Here is a 27,804-nt window from a genome sequence, read left to right on the forward strand (position 1 = left end):
TTTTTGGGCCACCAAGATAGCTCAGAACACACCTTTAATCCCAACACTTGGGAGGCAGAGCCAGGCGGATCTCTGTGAGTTCAAGGCCAACCTGATCTACAGAGGCACCAAAGATTCAGGACAGGCACCAAAACTACACAGAGAAACCCTGTCTTGAAAAAAATCCAAAAAAAAAAAAAAGATAGCTCAGCAGGTATGGGTACTTCCTGTGCAAGCCTGATAAGCTGAGCTGGATCTCCAGGACCCATGTATGGCAGGAGGGACAAAACTGACACACCATGGTTGTTTTCCATATATGCACCATGGCAAAGCTCACATGTACTCCCCTACACACAGGCTAGAATAAGTCTGAATAAATGGATGAATGAAAAGCAGTTCCAAATACACAACAGAAAAAAGCCCCATCCAACTTTACACACAATTATTTCTGACTTTAAACTGACACTCCTGGCTAGCAGGATGGCTCAACCAGTAAGGATGCATGACAAATTCATCCCTGGAATCCACAAAGAAATGACTCTCACAATTTGTCCTCTGACCTCCATACATGTGCAAGGCACACACACACACATAAAATAAAACGAATGCAAAAAAAAAAAATCACACTTGGGCTGGAGAGATGGCTCAGCAGTTAAGAGCACTGGATGCTCTTCCAGAGGACATGGGTCCAATTCCCAGCTCACAACTGTGTGTAACTCCAGTTCCAGGGGATCCCATGCCCTCATACAGACATAAAATAAATGCAGGCAAAACACCAATGCACATGAAATAAAAATTAATTTAAAAAATTAAACTTAAACTCTGACTGAACATAACTTTGGTACTAAGATTAACTACAAAAATTGTTTTTCAAATTTCATCCTACAAGTATACATTATTCTATTTGATCCTTCCAAATAGCCCTAGAAAAGAAGGTTGGAAAGACATTAGCAACATCTCTTCCCCCCTATTTACTGGTTCTGTAAACTGAAGCCTATGTCTCACACATGGTAAGTAGTGACTCTGTCAGTGAGCTACAACAAGCCTAAGCTCTGTTTAACAAAGGAAAACCCTAAGACTCAAGTGTCTGAAAACAAAAGATGAGTTAAATGAAACACAGATTGTTAAATACAAAATGTCACTATCTAACTACTGAAATCATGGGGCATTGGGATGGGGGATTGAGCTTGGCTTCATACAGGCTAAGCACATGGTCTAACTCTGAGCTTTCCCACTAGCTCTGGAATCACACTGTTTTGTTTATATAGGTTCTCATTATGCAACTATGACTGGCCTCACATTCATTAAGTAGCCCAGCCTAACCTGAAAACCCAGATCTCTTGCCTCAACTTTTCCTAAGGGTTGGCATTACAGATCTAAGCCATCAAGCCTGGATGAAATCGTGGTCTTGAAGAATATTCAAGAAATGGGGAAATGCATTCAAAAGACTATTAAGTGACAGACCATTTTACCTAAATTACAATGGTTTCACAAAGTGAGGGATAATCATTGTACAAACTATGTTGTTATTCTCACTGAAAAAGGAGCAAACGAAAGAATAGGATTCTATTTCTATTCTTTTTTTTTTTTTTTTTGGGGGGGGGGAGGGTTCGAGACAGGGTTTCTCTGTGTAGTTTTGGTGCCTGTCCTGGATCTCACTCTGTAGACCAGGCTGACCTTGAACTCACAAGAGATCCTCCTGGCTCTGCCTCCCAAATGCTGGGATTAAAGGCGTGTGCCACCACCGGCTTCTACATCTATTCTTAAAGGTATTATCTACATACCTTTAACCCCAGCACTCAAGGAGACAGAGTCAGGCAGGTCTGAGGCCAGCCTGGTCTACAGAGTAAGTTCCAGGATAGCCAAAGCTATACAGAAAAACCCTGTCTCAGGGAAGGGGGAAAAAAAAGGGTGTTATCTATCTATCATGACAAAAGAGAAAGGTAAAACAAATTCTATTTATTGAACATTTTATTAAGGAAGGTACAATAGATATGAAACACAACCTCAGAATTCCTCCAAATTTATGAGACCACTGTACAAAGTAAAAACACGAACATCGGCACTTTGTCCAACAGACCAGCCCTGCAATGGAGCAGTGAAGAGGATCGTCACAGGCAGATTAAGGAATCCTGGGAAAGTAAACTGAGCACGCTACTTTAGTCTGCTGAGAAATGGATGACTAGGGCTGGCTAGATGCTCAGTAAAAGTGTTTGCCATGAAGCCTGATGACCCAAGCTTAATCCTTGGAACCCAGAAAGTAAAAAGAAAGAATCACCTCCCTAAATTGTCCTTTGACCTCTCCCCACATACAAATAAATAAATATGTATATGATAAATACCATGCTATCTATAGAATAACTATCCTAACACTATCCAGAAACAATTACAACATTGACAGCAATTACTGCTGCAAAATGATTGTTAAATCAAAAGAATCCTCTTTTGTTTGTAGGAGCAGCCAAAAGATACATCATCATCTCTCTTCCTCAATGCAGCACTATAAATAGAACTCCACAGCAGGAACTTCCAAATAAACACAAGACAGACCACACACACCAAAAACAGGTTCCAACACTGATATTCTATTAATTTGTGTTCATAAACACAACAAACCCTTCAAAGCAAGTAGATAAACAGAAATAGAATACACAACAAATACTTCTAATTTAACAAAACCAGTATTATTTTTATCACATACAAATATGTCTCAACATGATATGCTCAAGTAATCAAATACAGTAAGACTTTAAGCAAAATGGAAAACAAAAAGAAATATACCAGGGGTTAGGGATGTCACTCAGTTAGCAAAGTTCTTGCCTAGCATACGCAGGGCCCTGTGTATGACTCCCAATACCCTATATACTAGACAGAGTGATTCATGTCTCCAATTCCAACATTCAGAAAATGGAACAGGAGGATCAGAAAGAAGTTGAAAATTGAAAACCATCCTCCACTACACAGAGAAACCCTGTCTCAGAGGTGGGGATGGGGGGGCGCGGGGGACATGCACTCCCCCCCCCAGCTGAGGAACAAACCCAGGGTCTTTAGCAAGCGCTCTACCACTGAGCTAGATCCCCTGGTTTTTCAAGACAGAGTTTCTCTGCGTATTTTTGGTGCCTCTCCTGGATCTCACTGGATCAGGCTGACCTTGAACTCACAGAGATCCGCCTGGCTCTGCCTCCCAGTGCTGGGATCAAAGGCGTGCACCACCAACACCACCTGGCTGCATGTACTCTCTGAATCTAAGACTATTTTTTATTAAGAATACTTGTTGCTCTTGCAGAGGATCCAGGTTCAGGACCCAGCACCCATGTGATAGCTCACAACCATCTATAACTCTAGTTTCAGGAAATCAAAAACCCTCTTCTGGTCTCCTCAGGCACCAGGTATGTACATAGTACAGTTGCATACATACAGGTAAAACACTCATAGAACAAAATATAAATCTTTTAAAAAAATAACCTTAATCTATTTATTCCTACAGCACCCTACAGCTATCCCATTACTAAATTATTTTATTTGCCCGATTCCAAACTTATGTCTGTAGTTTTTGTTTTGATTTTATGTGTGTATGTGTGTTTGTGTGTGAATGGGTGTACATGCACATATATATGCATGCATATAGAAACCAGAAGTCAGTCTCAGATGTTATTCCTCAGAAAACCATCTACGTCATTTATTAAGACAGGGGCTCTAAAATGGCCTAGAACTTGCTAAGTAGGCTAGGCTGGCCAGCTAGCCAGGGAGCCCCAGTAATCTGCTTGTTTTCACCTCCCCAGCAATGTGATTTCACACTCAGCTTTTTTGTTTCTTTGTTTGATTGGTTCGTTGGTTGTTTTTTTTCAAGCAGGGTTTCTCTGTGTAACCCTGGCTGTCCTAGAACTCACTCTGTAGACCAGGCTGGCCTTAAACTCAGATATCCGCCTGCTTCTGCCTCCTGAGTGAGGGGATTAAAGGCGTGCACCACCACTGACAGCTTTTTTTTTTTTTTTTTAAAGGAAAAGAACTGAAAAGAGGGCTTATGGCAGATGACTTGATTACTCTGTATAGGAGATCAATACTTAAAGAGTTTTCAGAAGCAAACTTGGTACTTGAGCAGCTGATCAACACTGGCTGGTTTTGTTTTGTTTTTTGTCTTGTTCTGTTTTTCAAAAAGAAGAAAGTGAGCTGAGTAGCAGTCTCTGTCTCTGTCTGTCTGTCTGTCTGTCTGTCTGTCTGCTTCCTGACTGTGGATGCAATGCAGCCAGCAGCCTCACACTCCTGCAGTTATGTCTTGCCTGACACAATGGGATCACACCCTCAGACTGGAAGCCAAAATAAACCTTTCCTTCCACAAGTTGTTTCGTCAGGTATTTCATTGCAGCAATGAAGAAAATAATTAATGCAGATGGATCACTGACAACACACAGTTATTTTAGATGTTATATTATTCCTATTGCTATAAGAATTCCACTGTGAGGCTGTAGCAGTAAGCAGTCTGAAAAAAAAAATCAGTAACACTGCTTTATTACAAAGTAGAGACTAAAAGATGGTAGTGTCTACTCCTACCTAAATTGATATTTTGCCTATAGACCCATATAAGATAATTTAGTAATACAAGTGCAAGAGAAACAGCTTAAGTCACTTTTATCTAAGCAGTTTAACAGAGAAACAAGAAAGAAGAAATGACTGCTTGAGTATATGCTGACTACGCTGCATTTTTCAAAATAGGGTCACTATATAACCAGGCAAGCCTGGAACTCACTCTGTAGCTCACTCTGGACTCAAACTTCTTCCTGCCTCAATGTCCCAAGATTTATCAGTGTGTGCCACCGTGCCTGGCAGTTTACTATATATTACAATCATAACCAATGCTCCAATCAAACATTATAAATCAAGAGAATAAGTTTTAAGAGCATCTTAGCAAGCTCAAATTATATTTAATAAAAGAAATAAAAACAATCTTGGGGCTTTAAAGTTATATTGTACTTCAGAATTTAGTAAAAATCACTGCTTATACCTTTACTGTCATAGAATCTAAACTTGGTAAGTACCACCAACACCAGCTGAATTACTTAAGCTATTCAGGTTCTCTCAATTATACAGTGAAATAAACAGTCCATATGTGAGTGCTGCACACACACAGTCCTAAGTGGAAAACATTCACTAGGTCACTTGGAATGGCAAGGTTCAAAGTGTTAGGATGCAGACGACACTCATGTATTCTGAGCACATGGAGGAGGAGGAAGGGAAGAGATGCACTGATGGAAAACAACTTGTACTCACTGGTCGAGTTGCCTTGCATCTGAATGATGCACTTGGACTCCTTGCTGGTCTCTCGAGAATTGAAGGGCCTTACTCGAACAGCTACCTTCACTGAGGCTCCCGACATTCTGGTGGCCTTATAGATGCAATCCAGAAATAAAGATCAAATCTTCTTTTGAAGTTATGTTCAAAGTTCCTTTAAAAGAGAAACATTGTACACAAGGTCGTCAGAATTAAGAGACACACAGGCTGACTCATGAGCGCTGGCAGTTCTGTTTCATAAAAGCCTATCCTTTTCCTCCTCTACAAATCTTACATTCCCAACAGTAACTTACCAAGCAGTACAAATGGAAGTTCCTTTTCTTATTATATTATCTTTCTCAAACTCTAAAAAGTCTCTAACTGGTTAATTAAAAAAAAAAAAAACCTGCAAAATAACAGGCGTCAATCTTTGTGTGTCTTCAGGTCAATCTCCAGTAATATAAAAAAACAAAAATATCTGTTCATTGAGGGAATTCCTTTAAAATAGTGGTTTAACTAGCTCTGTAGAACAGGATGACCTCAAACTCAGAGATCCACCTGCCTCTGCATCCCAAGTGCCAGGATCAAAGGCATACACCACCACCACCACCACCACCACCACCACCACCACCACCACCACCACCACCACCACCCCAGTAAAAACATCATTTATTACTTTAGGGAAAGTTGGAGAATTTCCTCTATTTGAAAAACTTGGTTCCGTGACAGTTAAACAATAAAGAACAAAGAACGTTCTAGTTTGCTCCTTTAGCCACATACCGAGTTTTTTACCTATGACAATATCTGACAGAAGCCTCTCTGACCCTCAAGGCCCCTGAACAACAATAAGGACACCTGCCAGTGACTTGTGAACTAGTGAATCAAATCACTACAGTTCACTACTGCAAGAGACCATAGGAAAAACACAAACATGTCAGAGAAAGTTTCTCTCTCCACAGACCAAAATCAATGCAATCTCATAGGGAAGAAAAAAATAAAAAGTAAGCCACAAATAATTTCCAAAAGAAACAACCCATCTCTTGACCCAGGAAGAAATTTTTATTCATCACAAAAACATCTTCAAGAAGAAACATACAAAAGGCGAAAAATGAAAAGTATTTATGAATTTAAATATCATAGAACCTAATATAACTTCAAAATCTGACCAATATTTTTAAAAAAAACAAAACAGTTCCCATATCAGAACTGAATCACATTTTTTTTACATTTTTGAAATCATGGTCAATTTTGAGCTGCTGAGAAATTACATTTCGAGGTGTATGAGGTAAATGGGTTCTAGAACGTCTGAGATCACAGCATTTTCACTCCTCTTCCCTCCCACACGCCCACTCCCCTGTTAAATTCATAGCTTTCTTCTTCATTATCGCACACGCGCGTGCACACTCTCGGATTCATAAATATATAAATACACTTGCTCTGTATAACGTTACTTCTATGAGTTTTCAGGGCTGACCATTTGGTAGTAGATAATCAATTGGTATGTTCTTCCCTTATGAATATTATTTCTCTGCTCTCAGCATTGTCTAGTTGCCCACAGTTCCATGTTAACATGTCTCTTGGTGAGCCAGGTGCAGAGGTGCACACCTTTAATCCTAGTACTCAGGAGGCAGGGAGAGGGGTATCTCTGAGCTCGAGGCTAGCCTGGTCTACAAAGTGAGTTCCAGAACAGCCAGGGCTGTTACACAGAGAGAAACTCTGTCTCGAAAACCCCAAAAACAAAACAAAACTTCTCTTGGTGTCATCCCTCTTCAGCTTATGTTTAGAAAGCTATATTGTTCAGACTTCATGGATGTAGCTTCTTTGACTTTTCTAGGAGACAAAAACCTCATAGCAAACTCCCTGCTCTTCTGGCTCTTACAGTCTTTCTGCCCCCTTTCCAATGATTGCTGAACCTTACTTAGATGCAGGAGTTGTGCTGTAGATACATCAGTTGGGACTGGGCTCCACAAAACTCATTTTCATCATCAGTGTAGCTTTCTCTAATGGTCTCCATCTGTTGCAAGGAGAAGTTTCCTTGATGAGGGTGAGAACTGCACTAGTCTGTGGGTATGCGGATGAATAGTTAGAATGTAACAAAGGAATATACTGGTCTAGTAAGTGGTACTTGTAGGTTCTCTGCAAGATTTTTGACTTCTACCTCTAACCTGGGGTAGAACTGACTAGGTTTCCAGTACCAGACACAATTTCCTCCTTCTAGTTGTTTTGTTTTGTTTTATTGAGACGGGGTCTCTCTATGTAGCCCTAGCTGTCCTGGAACTCACTATGTGCCCCTGGCAGGTCTTGAATTCACAGAGAACTTTCCACCTCTGCCTCCCAAGTACTGGGATTAAAGGCGTGCACCACCACTGCCCTGATGTTTTTTTTCTTAACAATATAATTACTATTTGAAATTTTTACTTTTGGGAAATGTCTTCTCTTTTTCTATCTCTCACACCAGTCCAAACTGCTCAGAGATCTCCTGTCATATGTATTAGTACCTAGAACAGTATCCATACTGTTCTAGTTGTGTGGTAAGAGCTCAGTATCCATTAAAGGTTAGGGAAACAACCTAGATTTGATGATTCTTGTTTTTGTTTCAAGTTATTACAATGTTTTTTATATTGATCTTTTTTTTTTTTTTTGGTTTTTTTGAGACAGGGTTTCTCTGTGTAGCTTTGCGTCTTTATATTGATCTTTTAATATACTATGTGCTGCAATTTTTTTATTTTATTTTACATTAACTGAAGCATTCTTAATACAGCAAATACTTCTGTGGTCACATTTATCAAATGAAAGCTTAGAGTTATTTCCCAATTAATGTTGCATATGCTATAGTCACTAGTTCAGTACTATCACCCTGACACACACCACACACAAAAGAATGCAGCATTGCCGGGCAGTGGTGGCACACGTTTTTAATCCCAGCACTCGGGAGGCAAAGGCAGGCAGATCTTTGTGAGTTTGAGGCCAGCCTGGTCTACAGAGCGAGATCCAGGAAAGGCGCAAAGCTACACAGAGAAACCCTGTCTCAAAAAAAAAAAAAAAAAAAAAAAAAAAAAAAAAAAAAAAAAAAGAATGCAGCATTGAGGGGAAAACTACATATAAAAACATAGTTCAATATGGGTGCAGTAGCATATGTCTGTAATTACAGCTACACAGGAAGCTAAGCCATGAGGTTTACAAGCTCAACACCAGTCCAGACTTGACCCAATTAAGACCTTGTCTCCTAATAAATTCTTTAAAGGGCTGGGGATGTAACTCAGTGACCTAAGTTCTATCACCAGATGGACAGATGGATGAATAGATGGATGGATGGATGAGGATGGATGGATGGATGGATGGATGGATGGATGGATGGATGGATGGATAGATAGATAGATAGATAGATAGATAGATAGATAGATAGATAGATAGATATGGGGGAGGAGAAGGGAGAAGGGAAAGAAAGGAAGGAAGAAGAGAAAGACAAATCATATCAACATTTCAATCCCCACACAACTTTGATATGGAACTATCATTTTAACTATTATGATGTCCAAAAACCAATTATCTCCCCAACTAGCAATCTATCAATTTCCCGCCTTTTCCCCCCTTTTGGAAACAAGGTCTCACTATGTAGCCAAGGCTGGATTTGAAGGCTGGTTTCTCCATCCTCCTCTGCCTCAGCATCCCAAATGCTGGGCTTTCAGGTCCTTCCCACCTCTCCTCATTACCTGTACTCTAATCCGTGCCTAGGATTCTTACAACAAATGAACTGTCCTTTGAACTTCCAGTTTTGATTCAATAGTCCTTTAGCAGGGTTGTATAAACAGAACTGAGAAACAATAAACATAAGATGGCCACTGGCCAGGATTCAACAGTTTTTTGTTTTTTTTTTTAAATTTATTTATTTTTATTTTATTTGCATTGGTGCTTTTGCTTGCATGTACGTCTATGTGAAGGTGTCAGATCTTGGAGTTACAGACAGTTATCAGCTGCCATGTGGGTGCTGGGAATTGAACTCGTGTCCTCTGGAAGAGCAGTCAGTGCTCTTAACCGCTGAGCCATCTCTCCAGCCCGGATTCAACAGTTTTTAAGGTAGGCATCAAATACTAGATTTTTGTTTTTAACTTTTTATTACATTGGATTCATTTTGTGTGTCAGGGGACAATTTGTGGGAGATGATTCTCTCCATCCACCATGTGGATCCTGTGAATGGAACAGAGACTGTGAGACATCTTTACCTGATGAACAATCTCACCCCTAACCAAGAATCACTGCTTTAAGCCAAAACTCTGCTTCAAGATCGAACTTCATGTGGATGCAAGAGAAAGATGAGAGTCCTGTTCTACCTGTCTCTTGAGACAGTATCTACAGAACCTGAACCTCACTGTTTTGCTGCTAGGCTGGTAGACCACTGAGCCCCAACACTCCTCCTGTCTCCTCCTCCTTCCCTTGCAGCACTAGAGCTACAGGCTTATGAGGCCCAGCTCAGGATCAAAACTGAGGTACCCATGCTTATGCACCAAGAGTCCAGCCCCCAAATCATCCTTCCCAAAGTATGGCTTGCCATGTCACTCTTCATTTCCAAGAATCTAAGACCAAAGTCAAAGGACACCATCCATATTCAGGCTAAACTCCTTTACTCACCCACACTCATGTTCTTTCACAATCCTCACCATGACTCCCTTACAACAGACCCAAATATTCCAGCAATCAGTGGTATTTCCTAAGTACTTCCAGCTTCAAACACACAGTGAGAACACTGCTGTAACTTTACATGATGGCACTCTATCTTGTACTGTTCTGTAACAGCTCCTCAAAGGGAATACCCTAGTCCCTTCAAAAATCACTTTGAACTTGGGCTGGAGGAGAAGCTAATATCTCAGGGGAAAGATTTCAACATGACCTTAAGACATTTTAGTTAGTCCCAAAGCAAATATCTGTCAAAAATGACTAGGGACACAACAAAGGACATAGATGTCAATTTTTAAATGTTTCCACCTTTAAAGATAGAATAATGAGGGGAAAAGAAAAACAAAACATAAAACCAGCCAGGCACTGGCAGACGTTTCTGTATCCCCAGCACTTGGGAAACTGAAGGCAAGAGGATCAAAGATGTGGTGATATATTGTGCACCCTAATAAAATGTGCCTGAAGATCAGAGAGACAAGGTGATCCTCATCCATGTAAGAGGTTGAAGACCCTGTCACTCACATATACACATAATCAAATGCATAGTCTTAAATTCAATCAGCATATCTTGAATAAAATATTCCAAGATAACCAAACAGTAGTTAAGGGTAAATTATATTATTATTATTAATATTAATATTATTATTATTTTATTGTTTTTTTCAAGACAGGGTTTCTTTGTGTAGGCTTGGCTGTCCTGGAACTCACTCTGTAGGCTGGCCTCCACAGAGTGATCCACCTGCCTCTGCTTCCCAAGTGCTGGGATTAAAGGCATGCACCTCTATAAGCGGTTTAATTTCTTCTTTTTTTAAAAGATTCAATTTCATGATTTTCAATTGTATATTCTTTACCAAAAAAAAGAAATCAAGCTAATAAACACAAAAGAAATCAGAATGTTTCTCTTCTCCAAATTTGGCAACATATGCACAATCAGCATTGGTTACTAAAACACATTACATAAAAGGGTGGTTGTTGGAAAAATATTACAGATTAAGATGAACAATAATTTATTCTGTCATTACTAGAAGCAGGACAACATTTTTTGGTTTTTGTTTTGATTTTGTTGTTGGTTTTGGTTTTGGTTTTTTTGTTTTTTGTTTTTGTTTTTTGTTTTTTTTTTGAGACAGGGTTGCTCTGCTTTGGAACTCACTCTGTTATCCCAGGCTGGCCTCAAACTCACAGAGATCCACCTGTCTCTGCCTCCTACTGCTAGGATTAAAGGTGTGTGCCACCACTGCCTGGCTGACATGTTTCTTGTTGTCCTACAAAAGGACATATACAGTAGCACCAATCCACTACCTCGTACGTATACTGGCCCTCACTCCTAAAGAAAAATGAATAGAATCAAGCCCTAGAAACTCACTGCTTTGCAAGACACAAAAAGGAAAGAGAAACGGGATAACACATCAAAGACATCATCCAAATCCAGAATAAGGTAAGAAATAATGAACAAGTCATCCAATTTCTTCAAATAAAAAAACTAGGGAGAAGGAGATTGTAAAAGAGACATCATTTATCAACCAAACAAAATGATTTTTCAGTCAAGAAAATCTGCAAAAACATCTTTTTACAGATAACCAAGAGAAAAAATAAGGCTGTTAAAATGTTGATAGTTATGTGGAATACTTAGATTGATTTTTTTTTTTTTTTTTTTTTTTTTTTTTTGAGACAGGGTTTCTCTGTTTAGCTTTGGAGCCTTCCCTGGAACTCCCTATGTAGCCCAGGCTGGCCTCAAACTCACAGAGATCTGCCTGCCTCTGCCTCCCGAGTGCTGGGACTAAAGGCATGCGCTACCACCGGCCAGCATACTTAGATATTTTTAAGTGTTTCTCTTTTTGTGTTCTACCCAGGGACTGATAAAGTACTCAAAGATTCTGACTCAGAAAGAAAACAGTGAACACTGAACCCTCTTTGCTCTGCTTTTGACATCAAAGATTTGCAACTATGAACTAAAACGGGAATATCTTTAACATCATCACATAATCATTTTACAGCAGGCTTAATTTCCCTCCCTAAATATTCTACCAGCATTTCATTCGACGTCACACAAACAAATCTAAATAGCTCTCACTCAAATACAAGCTTGCTTCCTCTATCCACCTAATCAGTCACCAAACTGCTGCTTCTAGCTATAAAAATCTCTTTCCAGTCCTACCATATCCCTGTTAGTTAACCATCAAATTCCTTTCTAATTAAAAAAAGCTGACAGCCACTCGTTTGGAGAAGCAATATATTTATATTCTCTCTCTCTCTCTCTCTCTCTCTCTCTCTCTCTCTCTCTCTCTCTCTCTCTTTCTTTCCCTCCCCTTCAAATACATGGCCTTCTGTGGCCCAGGCTGAACATAATGAAAAAAATCTGAATGTCTGATAATCCAGCCACAACCTCCTAAATTATTCAGATTATAGGTATATGCCACCACACCTCTATGAGGTGGTTCAAATCCAGGGCTTCAAGCATGTTAGGCAAGCACTTTACCAACTAAGATAGATCCCCACCAGATAATATATACATTACATTTTTTCCTATAAAATACAATGAGTGAAAAAAAAACTTTCCCACAACAACTTAAACATACAACAATATACAAAGTATAATACTTGGGCAAGCCGCCCAAGAAGAAAGATGCCAGAGGACCAGTAAAGCCACATGCCACATGGCAATACATAGATTAATAAACATGGGTTAATTTAAATGTAAGATCACGTTAGCAAAAAGCCAGAGCTATCGGCCAAGCATTTTGTAATTAATATAGGCTTTTGTATGTTTATTTGGGACCAGGTGGTCGGGAAAGAGAAAAACTGCCTCTGTTTACATATGGCACCCAACATGGGACACTTACAACTACATAAAGCCTGAGAAAGCTTAAAAAAAGGGGGGGGGGGTTTCTAGATACACAAAAATCGAGCCAAGAGCAGTTTCACAGTTCATGTCTCTCATGTGGGCTACAGTACAGAGACACATGCCCTGGCTGTGGTGTGCAGGCTTGAGCTGCATCATGGAGGGTTCCTGCAGTCTCACAAGGGCCATGGTACAAACATGCACTGAGTGGCAGATTTAAGATCTCTGCTCAGATAGACAAAAAGGGTTAAAGATACCCAGTAAGGACAGATTCAGACAAAAAAAAGGCCTATAAACAGGTCACAGTATGTTTAAAAACTGTGAGTAGGCTTAGGAGAGAGAAGGGGTAGAAGCAGTCATAGATTAAAAAAGGTGATTTAAAAATAATAGTAAAGTCCTTAAAAAGGAAATAAAGTAATAAAAAATATGATAAGCCACATAAAGATGGGAAATACACAGAGAGTCTGGAGTCTATATTTGTGTTTTCTTTAAATTTTTTTTTAAAGATTTATTTATTTATCATATATAGTGTTCTACCTGCATGTGTCGCTGCAGGTCAGAAGAGGGCGCCAGATCTCATTACAGATGGTTGTGAGCCACCATGTGATTGCTGGGAATTGAACTCAGGACCTCTGGAAAAGCAGCCAGTGCTCTTTACCTCTGAGCCATCTCTCCAGCCCCCCGTTTTCTTTTAAATTTTTTAACTGTTAAAGGGCAAATGATAACTGCTGAGAGACAGTTTGATTATGAAAGCTACTAAATTAAACCAACCTATATATTTTAAAATTAACTTCAAAATTTAAGTCAAAAGATATGGTACCTTTGGGTTATGCTTTTGTTTCTATAGGAGATGAGAGGCTATGATTTAATTCTAGGTTAAGAAAAATCAGGTTTGATCAAAGAAGACCCCCTGAAATCCAGACCACAGATATAAGAAAATAAACCTAAAGTAACTACAAGACAGGTGATATATATTTTACCTGCTCAAACATAAAACAAAAAATTATCTTTGGCTGGCTTGTGTATAATGCACAGTTTATATTTGTATTAATATAGATGTGTATGTTACCTTTAAAAGTTTATGTATTTTCAGAACAAGGGAACCAAACACCAATAACAATGGCCCAGATGATCCAAATCCAAAATAGCTTCAAGGCTGCTGACTAAAATGATCCAGCCTCACAAAATACACTAGCCAAGCCTTAACAATTATCCTGATTTTCTGAGGGCCCCTCAAAAATTACCAGCACCCACCAATCAGCAGGAAGCAATCTGAAAAACTACGCCCATATTCCCAAAATATTGGTTATAAATGTTTGTTTTCATTTAAGGGGTGCTGGTTACAAACTGTTATTGGTCACAGTCAATCTCTTTCTAAAAGCAGAAAAGGAGTTATGATATAGAAATGATGGGAAAGGGGGTAGATTATTATGATGGGGACAAGGGGTAGATTATTGAATCTGCTTTAATCCAAAAAACAACTGTTAATCTTACATATTTTACCTTGGTATGGATTTGAGTTTATTGACTCAGATTTAAAGATATTTCTGTTATGCTGTATGATGTTTCTACTCTTTAGAATATTGTGCTTATACAGCTCATTTTAAAATACAACATAAAATTAAAAATACAGATTAATAATTATCTACAATAGTCAAACTTATAGTCATGTTAGGTATTTTTTCAAGATCATACACAAATATATTTAGATAGTCTTCAAACACTTCAAAACAACTGAATATTGCATTTAATATGTTTAATAACCTAAGGCTTTTCATGACAGTGAGACACATCTGCTCTGGCAGCACTAATCTACTTCAGAGAAGATGATGGGCATCAAAGAAACTCCATATGGAGTTTATTTTCTTTATGGAAAAAGCTAGCCATGTGGGCAAAGAAAGTGCCCTCACCTCAATATCTGACAGATACTGTTCAAACTGGACCAGCAGAACACAAAACAGGTGACTGCCAAACTTTGCTAAGACAAGGTAGAACAGTCCTTCAAAATTTCCTGCTTCTCAGAAATGTCTGTCAGATATGCTAGGCCTGTAGGCCAAAGTTGGATGCCCCAGTGTTACAGATGAAACTTGGGTGACTGTCCAGGCAGCCTGATGTCCCTGTTATTAGCTAACATTTCACCCTTCTGGGGTCTTTGATAGAGTTGAAGACTACTAAATAGTTATAATTGTTTTCCTTAGTTATGATAAAAGATAAAATATATACAAAACTTTGGACTCACAAAGATAAGATATATGATAGAGTATTTTCTTTAATTTTGTCAAATACAAATAGGCTGAATATTGTAACTATAATTCTTACTTGATAACTGTTTTGTTATATGTAATTTTACTATGTTAAAGTTAAAACTTTCCTTTTTGATTAGACAAAAAGGGGGAGATGCTGTGGGATGATATTTCTGTATGCTGTGAATATGTATTACTCCCACTGGTTAATAATGAGCTGTTTGGCCTATGGCAAGGCAGGATAAGGTTAGGCAGAACAATCAAACTGAGGAATGGGATGGAGAAGGGTGGAGTTGGGGCAGATACCAGCCAGCTGCCCAAGAAACAAGATGCCAGAGGAACAATAAAGCCACAGGCCACAAGGCAATACACAGATTAATAGAAATGGGTTAGTTTAAATGTAAGAGCTAGTTAGCTATAAGCCTGAGCTATCTATCAGCTGAGCATTTTTTGTAATTAATATAAGCTTTTGTGTTTATTTGGGACCGGGCATTCGGGAAAGAAAAACTCTACCTCCATTTACAACAACCTTAATCTAGTTTTTATTGTGAGTTCATTATACCAAGGTACTTGTTATATGATATTTTGTTTGTGTTCTGACAAGTAAAGCTTGCCTGGAGATCAGAGGATGGAGCTAGCCACTAGTTAATCACAGAGGCCAGGCTGTGGTGGCACACACCTTTAATCCCAAGACTTTGGAAGAAGCAGGAAGATCAAGAGTTCAAGGCTACCCTGGGCTACAGTTGAACCAGTCTAAAAGAAACAGAGCCAGGTGGTGGTGGTGCATGCCTTTTATCACAGCATTAGTAAAGTGGAGACAGGAATATAAGGGGGGTGGAGAAAGGATCTCAGCCCTCCCTCATTCAGTCTGAGGATTCATAGAGGTAAGAAGTTTCTAGTGGCTGCTGCTCTGCTTCTCTTATCTTTTAAAAGTTTTCACCCTCAATATCTGACTCCGGGTTTTTATTGTTAAGACTAATTAGAATTGAGCTTCGGTAATTTTTATTTAAAAAAGAAATTATTATTAGCCCAATTTTCTAGTGCAATAAAGTAACATTAAGAAATTCAAAAGAAGCCAGGCAGTGGTGGTGCACACCTTGAATCCCAGCACTCAGGAGGCAGAGCCAGGCAGATCTCTGTGAATTCGAGTGATATTCAGGACAGACACCAAAGCTACACAGAGAAACTGTGTGTGTGGGGGGGGTTAAAAGATAATCTTTTCCAATGAACTTTTTCATTGGAAAATTTTTTTATTATTTTATTTACTTTTATTATTTTTTTGAGACAGGACCTCACCATGTTGCCCTGGAAGGCCTGGAATTTCCAAAACTTGGTTTTGGCTGGACTCCAACTCACCGAGATCCTCCTGCCTCTGCCTCCTGAGTGCTGAAATTAAAGACATATACTACCATGCCTGTGACTGAATTATATTTTCAAAGAATGAATTGTAATTTAAAGAATTAAACAAACAAAAAAGGCATGTGAAGTGGCATATACTTACAATCATGGCACTTGGGAAGTAAAAACAGTAAGATTAGGAATTCAAGGATATCCTAGACTAGACAGTGAGTTCTAACTTGGGCTGCATGAAATCTTGCCTCAAGGGAAAAAAAAAAGTTAACCAGGTGTCTCATTCACTTAAAAAGTGAAGGCAGGAAGATGGAAAAACAGGATTTAGGAGTAGCCTCTACTACACAGGAGTAGAAGGATAGCCTATACTGAATTAGACTATATTTCCAAAAACATCGTAAGAATAAACATACCAAAAAAAAAAAAAGACAAAATGGGGTTGGGGATTTAGCTCAGTGGCAGAGCGCTTGCCTAGCAAGTGCAAGGCCCTGGGGTTGGTATTCAGCTCTGGAAAAAAAAAAAAAGACAAAATAACAAAGAAATAAAGCATGCGCCAACACATGTAAAAAAGAATAAACATACCACAAAATGAAGTAACTTTCTGTAGTAGAGCCCCATTTAAAATACTACAAATAGGTGCTGGTGGCTCTTCCCAGCACCCACTTGGCAGCTCACAACTGTCTGTGCCTCCTGTTCCAGAGGATCTGACAGACATACATGCAGGCAAAACACCAATACACATAAAAATAAATCATTAAAATTTAATAATTCCTTTTGCTGGGCGGTGGTGCACGCCTTTAATCCCAGCACTCAGGAGGCAGAGTGAATCTCTGTGAGTTCGAGGCCAGCCTGGTCTACAAAGTGAGTTCCAGCACAGGCTCCAAAAGCTACACCGAGAAACTCTATCTCAAAACAAACAAACAAAAAATTCCTTTTTATGTAACATTTATGCATTTCTGTATCTAATAACTTCCATAAAGACCAAGCAGGTTTTTTTTTTTTTTTTTTTTTTTTTTTTGGTTTTTCGAGACAGGGTTTCTCTGAGCAGCTTTGCACCTTTCCTGGAGCTCACTTGGTAGCCCTGGCTGGCCTCGAACTCAGAGATCCACCTGGCTCTGCCTCCCGAGTGCTGGGATTAAAGGCGTGAGCCACCACCGCCCGGCTCCAAGCAGGTTTTAAGACTATGTATGGCTATACCTGTAAAATGGCTCCAAATATGTAAGAATTTGTGTGTGTGAGACAAACAGGCAGGCAGGCAGGCAGAGACAGAGGGGGGTGTGTGAGTGTATATGTGAGTGTGAGTGTGTGTGTGTGTGTGTGTGTGTGTGTGTGTGTGTGTGTGTGTACTCTTGATCTTTGGCCTTTGGTCATTCTGTGAGATGGTAATGCTGCCTTTTACATCCTAACTCAATGCCAATAGTCAGCCTGCACAGGAATAGTCACTGACAGATCATAGTTTCAATTTCCAATGTGCCTGAACAGGCTCAGCCAGGCTCCCCAACTGTTTTCTTTTAACCACTATCTAAAATAAACTGATACAATTTTTAGACTTACCAAACATATGTCCTCCTGCCTCTGCAACTATGAAACCAAGAATCCTCCTTTGCACTGCTGACATTTTTTTTTTTTTTTCTCAGAAACCAAAAAATGCCTCAAGAAACCGTTTGGAGCTGGAGAGGAAATTCAGTTGTATGTAGTGCTTGCCTCATATGCACAAAGCCCTGGATTCCATTCCCAGCCTGGGAGCTTGGGGGAGGCACCCATGGATTGGAGGACAATAGTCCCTATATGGTACATGAGCTTGAAATAAACTACTCTAAATGGAAGTTAAAATAGAATTTTTTCAAAGATCCAAAATTTGATTAGTTAATATTAAATCTACCTAGGAAGTTAACTAGCTTTAATGACCATATTCTATAGATTTTTAGAGGAAGGAGGAGGCAGATATGAAATTCTGCCACTTAAACCCCAACATTCCACTAACATTCTTCTATGATCAAAATAAATGGTAATTATTCCTGAAACTGTCCTGCAGAAAATGAGTTTGGTTTAAAATGATACAAAAATGGCAAATTTTAAACAAAGGACAATTCAAATTTATTAAGACTTATTTCTGAAATCAGCTTCTCATTACACCTATATACCTGGGTGAGAACTCACCTTTGGAGGCAAGAAGGAAGGTCCAATTTTTCTATGTAGAAGCAAATTATCACATGATAAACTGGATTTGAATTTAGTGTGTTTTCTTTTAAATGACAACACAGAATACAAGTATTGCAGGCTTTCCCCAGGGTTAAATCATGAGTTTGGGGCTGATATTTACTAATCTTTATATAAAATTTCACATTTAAGTCACACCAGTTATATTTTTCATTGAAAACAGTTCAGTTATACTATATTTCCAGCTTGAAAAGCCAGTGGATTTGGATTTTTTTTAAAGCATTTTACATTTGTGTGCGTGCGTGCGTGCGTGCGTGCGTGCTGGAAACCTGTGCAAGAATAGTATCAAAGATGTAGGAGATCTAGAACCACTCATGCTGGGGAGGCAAAGTGAAAATGCCTGAACCCATCATATCTGACTGTGATGAACAAAAGAAAGGGGACAGGAATGGAAACAAGATTTTTGTCCCCTACCGTTTTATTTTTACTAGAAAAGACCTGCACCTTTGCATGTTTAATCAACACATTGCATACATATAGGGAATCCCTGTCTTGGAAGAACTTTCATTCTATTGAAGCAAAGAAGTATTAAAAGTAGTGAGCTACTGTGAATGTAACTGAAGGGAGGGAAGTAAAGTCAAGAAGTGGTGTATGTAGATATGCCAGGGGGGCCCTTTGTTGAAGTGGTGAAATTTTAGCAAAAATCTGAAAGAGGTGAAGGAGTTAGCCAAACAGATTAGAGAGAAAGAACAATTCAGGCTAAAGACAGAGCGTGAGTCCTAAGGTAAAACTTGCCAGGAACATTCAAGGAACAGTGGGGGAAAGTCAGCGAAGGAGAAATAAGAGCAACCAATGAAACAAATCCCAAAAGATTAGGAGCCAGTGATACACAGAGCACAGGCAAGGGATTAGCTGAAGTCAGAGAGAATAACCTTTCTCAGGCTGGAGAAAAGAAGAGAAGGAGGGTGGGGGGGTTGTCAGAAGAGAAAGGGGGAGACTGAAGGAACCTGTGCCTTTTTTCCCTATGAGGTAGTAGATACATTTTCTGCTAAGCAGAGGCAGTGGGAGGTTTAAGCCACTCACTGTGAACATCCTGAGAAGACCAAGCAGACCTGTTTCAGCCAACATCAAAGACAAACTGACATACTGACAGTAGCATTAATCCCCAGCCCTTTGTGAGGCTTCTCCATGAAAGCAGAGTAAGAACAGAAGGTATGGAAAGCAGGAATGACTCAAGCTGGCCTGTGGATAGGAGGCCTTCAGAAGAGTAAAGAATCGAAAACAGCAACGTTGATATTGTATGAAAGGGGCTGGAGCAACGAATCCCAGACGTGACAGTGTGGGAAAAGAAGAGACTAAAAGCCTTGGAGACTGAACACGGGAATACACAAGCAGAGATTACAGGGGTGAGGACTGTAAATTATCAGGGTTTAAGACTGGACGGCAATCTGAGATCTGAAAGTGATGACATGTTAAAAGATGTGGCACGATACTTAAAAGAACCAAGCCAGGGTTTGAGCAGAAGTGAAGCAATCTGAAGGGAAGGGTGGTCTCTAAGCAAGTCAGCACAATGACAACTAACCTAGATCTAGTAATGGCAGGAAAGTCATTTAGCGTGTTTAAGTTTCTTCACATGAGAAATGGGGACAATAGCTGTATTTAGTTGGCATGGTTACCTATGAATTAAATTAATAAATGTGCTTAAGTGCTCAGTATGAGTTCAATACTTTATCATTATTGCTGCTACTACTATTGTTTATTTATATAGCTACTGACATCTGCCAAGATGATGTGAAAAATCTGTGAGGCAGAGCCTCAGTTCCATAGTAGAGTCCTCAGCTCCCCCAACTAAATAAAGTTCTTGTATCCAACAGATATTTTCAGTCTTTTAACCTGAATCACATATGCAGCCACAATCGCAAAATCATTCATACTCCACAGCATGAGAAAGAGAAAAAAGGATGACTGAGAATCACAGAAACTTCCAGAGCATAAGCAGCAGTACACTAACTGCACTAAAATAAAGGAAGTTAGAGTCCAAGTACAAATGGTAGAGCTCACATTCTTTTAGGACAAAGACCTGAATCTATATATGGGCTGGAGTATCTCTTAATGACTATGGGAACAAATCAGTCACTGAGCTGTTAACCAAAAGAAAAAAAGAAAAATCCAAATTCACAAGATTTCCCTATCATAGCCAAATCTGTTTAATGTCTTCTATCCTGCACCAAAATAAAGGTGTATATATTTATTCTCTCTCAGGTATCTAAAGATCTCTTTCAAAGGGAACTTTGTGAAACAGGGATGATACAGCTTTAACTTCAGGGCACTGTGAAATTCTATCACATCAGTGTATAGAACCATAGGGATATGCTTACTCCTGGGAAAGGCTTATTACCATGAGTAGCCTGGGAAGGGGTTTACAAACAAGGCAGCAAGGACTCACTGTTGTCCTTTATTCTGTACACAGAACAAGACCAGAACTGAAAAAGTAGGCTAGAAAGCTTGGGCCTTGGAAACTGTTGGCATACTCTTCTTGGGCAATAATTTATTCCCTGCACAAATTTAGTAGAAAAAAGAAAACTGCATTCATATCTGGTCATGAAATGGGAAACAGTCTGCCCTATGCCTTAGAAACTGTACTTAATTGGATAAATTCCAGAAAAATATTCAACAGTGAAGATCTATACAGACTTAAGAAATCTTTCCTCACTTCAGATTCACAATCAGGTCTGATTTTATCAAATGCTTAAATTATATTTAATCACAGTTCTTTACATATACTTACAACTATTTCTTATTTTTGATATGGAATCATAAAACAGACATTCTGTATTTCTTGAATATTAATGTACTGGAAAAACCACTGACTTCAGGCTAGAGAGAGAGCTCAGCAGTGAAAGCTCTTGAGGACGCTCCTTTAGTTCCCAGCACCCAGATGGGGACTCACAACCACCTGTCACTACAGGTCCAGGGGGTCCAAACCCTCGTCTGTCCTCGGAGGGCACCAGGCACAAACATGGTGCAAGCAAAACACTCATACACATAAAATAAATCAAAACCAAAAAAACTAGTATCTGTTGAAGTTTAAAGAGATTGCTTAATGATAAAAATTATAAAAAAATAAAGTGTGTTGAGTTCTCTTACCAAAAAAAAAAAACACTGGGGGCTGGGGGTTTAGCTCAGTGGTAGAGCGCTTGCCTAGCAAGTGCAAGGCCCTGGGTTCGGTCCTCAGCTCTGAAAAAAAAAAAAAAAAACAAAAAAAAAACCTGGAACTTGTTTTTAGTAGTTATTCTTAAGTAGACAGAAAAATTAAAATAGAAAAAATTTAAATAAAAAATTGATGCATTAAAAAATGGAATATAGGCCAGGCGGCCGTGAATCCCACACTCGGGAGGCAGAGCTGGGCAGATTTCTGTGATTTCTAGGCAAGCCTGGTCTACAGAGTGAGATCCAGGACACGCACCAAAAAAAAAAAAAAACGACACAGAGAAACCCTGTCTCCAAAAAAAAAAAAAAAAAATGGAAAATGGAGGGTGGGAATATAGCTCAGTAGTAGTAGGTAGGTTGTCAAACATGTCTAAGACCTGGGTTGGATCTCCAGCCCCCACCCATTGCCAAAGACGAAGTTTAAATTGAAGGGCATAAAGAAGACAGGAGTCATACCATCTCCCCAGGTCCTGTGCATGTCCAAAATATAGGAAAACACATTTACAGGCTCACTCTGAACCCAGTTATTGATCATTTCTAGATGTACTTTAAAACACCAGTATGAGTAATCTTCATAATCCATCCTCAAATAGCACATTAACAACTTCAATTACTTCATAATCAGTATCAACAAAATTAGAAAAGACTACCACACTTCTCAATGAAAATACAAGCTAAAATAAATGTTGTTATGACCAAGCCAAGTGCACAGCCTGTAAATAAAATATCACCCATAATATCGCTTTTTAACGGTTATTCAAACCCAATCACCGCTTTCTCTGGGTTAAGACAGGCACATCATGACACAAAGCAGCATGCTCGGCGTTGGCAGAACAGCTGCTTGGAACAGGGAGAGCTACATAAGCAAGAGATCTGTTGACAATCTAATTTAGGCTACCTCTAGATTCCACAACGATGACAACCTGCCTCCTCAGAAATACTGCTGCAAGTCTTCTCGGTTATCAGAATATTCCAGTTTACTAATCTCTGCAATGTTGAGGTACTATGCAAATCTATCCACGCAATGAAATATGATGCTGAGAGTCTCCAACATGGTAAAGTGGCCTTCACAGAGGAAAGGCATCAACAGGCCTTCGAGAGCCAAAGCAGCAATGGATATCGGTGATAAGTACAGCATCACAGGATTTCATCCCAACAAGAATGGAATCTTAAGCCAGTTTACCCTGAAGGCTCGTATGGCAATTCACAAAAGAGAAAAGGTGATTTGGGAGCTCAATTTTGCTTTTATAGTCGGCGAGGGCTTGCGTTGCATGAACAATGACTGGCTTGCTCCGAGCGGCCTCCCAACCCCCACAACTTGGCTTCTGGTGCGGCTAGTCACCCTGAAAGCTGCCAGGGCTGTCACTCGGTGCCTTCCAGCAACCGGACTTGGCTCCTAAACGATTTGTCAGATCATCCTCCCAATATGGCTGCCAGAGTAATCCTGGTCGGCTCAACGTCGAGCCCACACCAGCCTTCCTCCCTGCTGGCCAGCATCCAACAAGCCCCCTCCCTTTGCATCCTTCCTCGGTCTAGCCCTTGAGCCCTCCGCGCCACCGGATGCCCTTTCCCACCTTCATCGGGCACAGGGGCACTGCCACATTCCCAGTCAGAACCCTGATGCCAATCACAATGGGGGTGAGAGGGAAGAAGGGGAGAAAGACCAGCTGGCCTCGGGGCGGGCAGGGCCGGCTCCCTCAGAGCTGCAATGTGCGCAGATACGGCGGGACAGCGACGGCCCTGCTGGCCCGCGGACAGAGCGGGGCCTGGCAGCCCGGGGGGGAGCGGAGAGCCGGTGCAGGGCACTGCGGGGGACCGGCAGGCCGCTGGACAGGAGCCCGGGGCTCGCTCGCGGCCGGCGGGCCGGCCAGGGCTCCCCACCGAGGGCGAGGCTCCTCACCGCCGACCCGGCACCCCGGCCGGCCGCGCCGCTTCCTCGCTTCGCCCAGCCCCCTCCCCAGGCCCGACCCCAGCCCGAAGTCTGTCCCGCGGGAGCGGCCCCCTTCGCCGGCGCCGCGGCACCACCGCCCACCTCCTCTCAGCCGCCCCACCTCCGCCTCCTCACCTCAGCCGCGCTGCGGACCGACGGGCGAGCCGGCCGAGTCAGAAGACGCCGCGGCGCGCAGGGGCGCGGGAGGCCGGGCACCGACGCACCTCAGCGCGAGCAGCGGCCGCCGGGAGCCGCAGGGCGCCGCTCCGCAACCCCATCACGCGGCCGCCCAACTCTGCATCGAGGATTGGCGGGAGGCCGGGGCGCGGCGGTGGATGCGGCGAAGGAGCAGAGAGAAGCTCGGACGCGAGCTGTCTCCTCCCCGGACCACTGCCGTCTGACTACACCGCGTCGCAGCTCGCCAAACTCCGCCCGAAGTCGCCGGCGCGGGACACCGCCCCGAGCCAGAGCGCCGCGCGTCACTCCGGCCCGCCCAGCAACCGAGACCGACGCGGAAGGTGACCAATCGAGATGAAGATCTTGGGAAGGACGGCCAATAGTAAGGCGAGTCCGTCAGAGGGGGCGGGAGATGCTGGCGGAGCGACGGAGACACTCGAGCGCCCCCTGCTGGTCCAGGAGCCGATGCGGGTGCGGGCGTGTCGGGTGGGCGAAGCCGGTGCCCAGAGTTCCCTCCCGGGTGACCCCCCAAAGGGTGTTAGTGGGCAGTAGCCGCGCCTGTGTGGCCGGATGACCCGCTTCGTAAAGGGACAAAAGGTTGCCTGAGTGACAGGGCAGGACTGGACGGTCCAGTTGCCATCCGAGAGCTGGGATTATGTGGGAGCGGCCGAGTGTGGAGTCATTGTCCGTTTGGAAAACAAGCTCACACGGCGATGCCGCCGAGCCCGGCGCGGTGGGAAGGGAACCACGCGCAGGCATGAGTGTATCCAGCAGAAAGCTTCCTGGCCTATTCTTGTCGAACCCCAGCACAACACCTCCCACACGCCACCTTGGGAGAAAAGGAGGAATGAGTAATGGGAGAGCATGACTTAGTGGGCATTCAGCGTCTCCTTGGGAGACGGCTGCTGGTGTGAGCCGAGGAACAAAACGCTTTGTATCGCGCCCAGTGAATGGACTGAGCGGCCCGTGAGAGACGGCCCTGAAGGGGGTTACCAGAACTCATGAGAACACAAAAGCTCTACGAGCCGTGTGTTTTTAAAAAACCAGATTTGGGTTCAGCTCAAAGGAAAAGGCCCACAGCTGTTCGTGAGCAGCTCAATTCAGTACTTAGTAAAAAATATCACAATGACAACCTGCCAATCACACTGCCTTTGAAGGTTGAATAACGTCTTTCGGATTTACTAGCAGAAATTGAAAGTAAGAGAAGATTTTTTTTTTCTTTCTCATCCCTGACTTTAATACAGTATTTTGGGGTAGAAAAAGGCCTACACACTAAAACATGAAAATTAACCTTCTATACTAACGATTCTGAAAAATCACCATGCCACTGCAGTAGACTCCCCAGTTATTCCACGTTTTTTGGACATTTCTCATTGCATTTATTTGTTTTGTTTTGTTTTGTTTGTCGTCTCACTTTGTAGTTCTGACTCTCCTAGAACTCACTATGTAGACAAGGCTGGCCTCCAACCCACAGAGATCTGTCTGCCTCTACCTCCCAACTGCTGAGATTAAAGACACCCTCCACGACAAATTAGAATTTATACTTCACCTTTCCACAAAAAGATTTGATGGAATTTATACTGAAACATACAAGCAATAAAACTGCTTAAAATATTAGGAGGAATGATTTTGTGAGTTGAAGGCCAGCCTGGGCTACATAGAGAAACCCTGTCTTAAACAAACAGGGCCAGTCAAGATGGATTAGTAGGTAAAGGTGCTTCTGATGAAGCCTAATAATCCAAATTCCATCTCTAGAATCCATGTAAACAAGGAAGGAGAGAACCTACTCAACACATGGACACACACTTCACACACCACATCATAATAATAAATTAAAATTTTAACAGACAAAAATATCAATAAAATAAATAAAACAAGAAGTTGACCTGAAAGTGTAGCTAAATTGTGGAGCACTTGTTTAGCATATGGGAGGCCCTGAGTTCAGTCCCTAGAATGAGGAAGAGGAAGAGATGAATCACCACGTATAGAGAAACGTTACTGGGTTGGCACAGGAGCACGAGGTTGTGATGTGCTCTTGCACAGTAGGATGTCCACAGGAACAATAACACTCTGTGCACTTCAGAAAACGAAGAGAAAGAGCGCCAAAAGTTTTCACTATAAAGAAGCAGTGTTTGAGGAGGAGCTGGAGAGGCCTCAGCAGTTAAGACGGCTTCCTGCTCCTGAAGAGGACCTGAGTTCAGTTCCCACTGCCTGCATTTGGGCAACTCACAATCACCTGTAACTTTAGCTCCATGGGGATCTGACATCTCTGGCCTCCAAGGGCATCTGCACTCAGATGCACATTCCAACACATAGACACACACATAGATATAATGTTTTAAATTAAAAAATAAATCTTTGGGGCTGGAGAGATGGCTCAGAGGTTAAGAGCACTGACTGTTCTTCCAGAGGTCCTGAGTTCAGTTCCCAGCAACCACATGGTGGCTCACTACCATCTGTAATGGGATCTGGTGCCCTCTTCTGTGTACTTAATAAATAAATAAATCTTTAAAAAAAATAAATAAAAAATAAAATAAATAAATCTTTGGGCTTGGGGATTTAGCTCAGTGGTAGAGCGCTTGCCTAGCAAGTGCAAGGCCCTGGGTTCGGACCTCAGCTCAAAAAAAAAAAAATCTTTTCAAAATGTTTGAAATAAATATGCTAAACCTGAATTAAACGTTATTCAATGTGTCTGTGTCCAAACATAATATGGCATCCTCATTAATACGTACGATTTTAATATCTTCATATATCATAAAGCTTTTATAAGCAAATAAGAAGCTATGAAGAAAAGCCTGCTTGAGCCAGGAATGGTGGGCATGTCTATAATTCCAGCACCCAACAGTCAGAGGTAGGAGAATCTCTGCAAATTGTGAGCCAGATTATACTATATATATGGAATAAGCTAGCCAGGGGTACATAGTGAGACCCTATCCCGAAAACCAAGCAACCAATCAAAAAAAAAAAAAAAAAAGGCTGCGTTAGCTGGAATAAGGGAATAAGCAGAATGCAGAGAAAGAGGGGTAATTCCAAAAACCTAGAGTCAGGGAAATGCTACCTCTGAGCATAGACCCATGCCTTAGCTTCCTGAAGGCCAAGACAAGACAGAAAGTGTAATGGCAAAATAAACAGAGCTCTAGAGTCATCGGAGACACCCACTTAATCCAAGCTCCGAGTATACAAACACCTAGATGGTAGTGACTATGGTTTGAACACTCAATTGAGCTCACACTAAGAAGAGTCTCAGTGGAGATAAGGGGCAGCAAAAATGGAACCATCAACCCAGGCAGACAAAGGTGCTTTGGGCAAGCTTTGGACCCTCTGACGAATGAAGCATTCTGCAGTCACTCAATTGCTCAGTTAACAGATTTTTTTTGTAAAAGAGCCTCTCCAAAATCACAAACTACTGTGAAAGCAAATGCACCATGGTCTGATGGGGCTACCCCTGGAATGCAAGCAAATAAAAGTACAAGGAAAGTGAGAGAAAAAAGTCCTTGGCCCATAGTTAGAGAGACTCTGTAACATTACAGATCAGGTCTCTGTCGTGTTGACACAGGACATACACGAGAATCGGAACAGAGGAGTCAGAGCCACACAAGCTGTGGAAGACACCATGACAGCACCAGGGGTCCGAGTCAGTGCTGGGCCGACGTTACCCTTTCCATGACACGGAAGTCATGATGCTGGAGTCATCAGGACAGACTGTGGCATAGCAGGGCACGGCGCTGCAGACTCACTCTGGAGGCTGAGCAAGAAGGACCAGGCGCTCGAGGCCATCATGAGATTCCATCTCAAAGAGCAATAGCGACAATGTGGAAAATGTGATTTTCTTTCTTTATACCATATAAATACAAATTCACATGGGTTAAAAACTGAAATCAAAACGCAGCATAGTGGCTCAGGCCTTTAACCCCAGCCCTCTGGGAGGCAGAGGTAGACAAAGAGAGCTCTGTGAGTTGAGTTCTCTACATACT

At 41.4% G+C, this 27,804-nt stretch overlaps 1 protein-coding gene across 16 annotated transcripts in view; it reads right to left on the reverse strand.

Moving 5' to 3' along the window:
• The window catches only part of Kif1b (kinesin family member 1B), a 143,067-nt gene extending 119,139 nt beyond the window's left edge, over positions 1-23,928 (reverse strand). For all 16 annotated transcript variants that reach the window (XM_076563513.1, XM_076563506.1, XM_076563510.1 and 13 more), the window contains exons 1-2: positions 23,789-23,928; positions 5,248-5,422 (exon numbers count right to left, since the gene is read on the reverse strand). In XM_076563513.1, the coding sequence (XP_076419628.1) occupies positions 5,248-5,353 (106 nt within the window). In that variant the 5' untranslated portion in view covers positions 5,354-5,422; positions 23,789-23,928. The remainder of the gene's footprint in view (positions 1-5,247; positions 5,423-23,788) is intronic.
• Between the last annotated feature and the right edge of the window lie 3,876 nt (positions 23,929-27,804).

This window comes from Peromyscus maniculatus, chromosome 2, assembly GCF_049852395.1.
Source record: "Peromyscus maniculatus bairdii isolate BWxNUB_F1_BW_parent chromosome 2, HU_Pman_BW_mat_3.1, whole genome shotgun sequence".
Taxonomy (NCBI): Eukaryota; Metazoa; Chordata; class Mammalia; order Rodentia; family Cricetidae; genus Peromyscus; species Peromyscus maniculatus.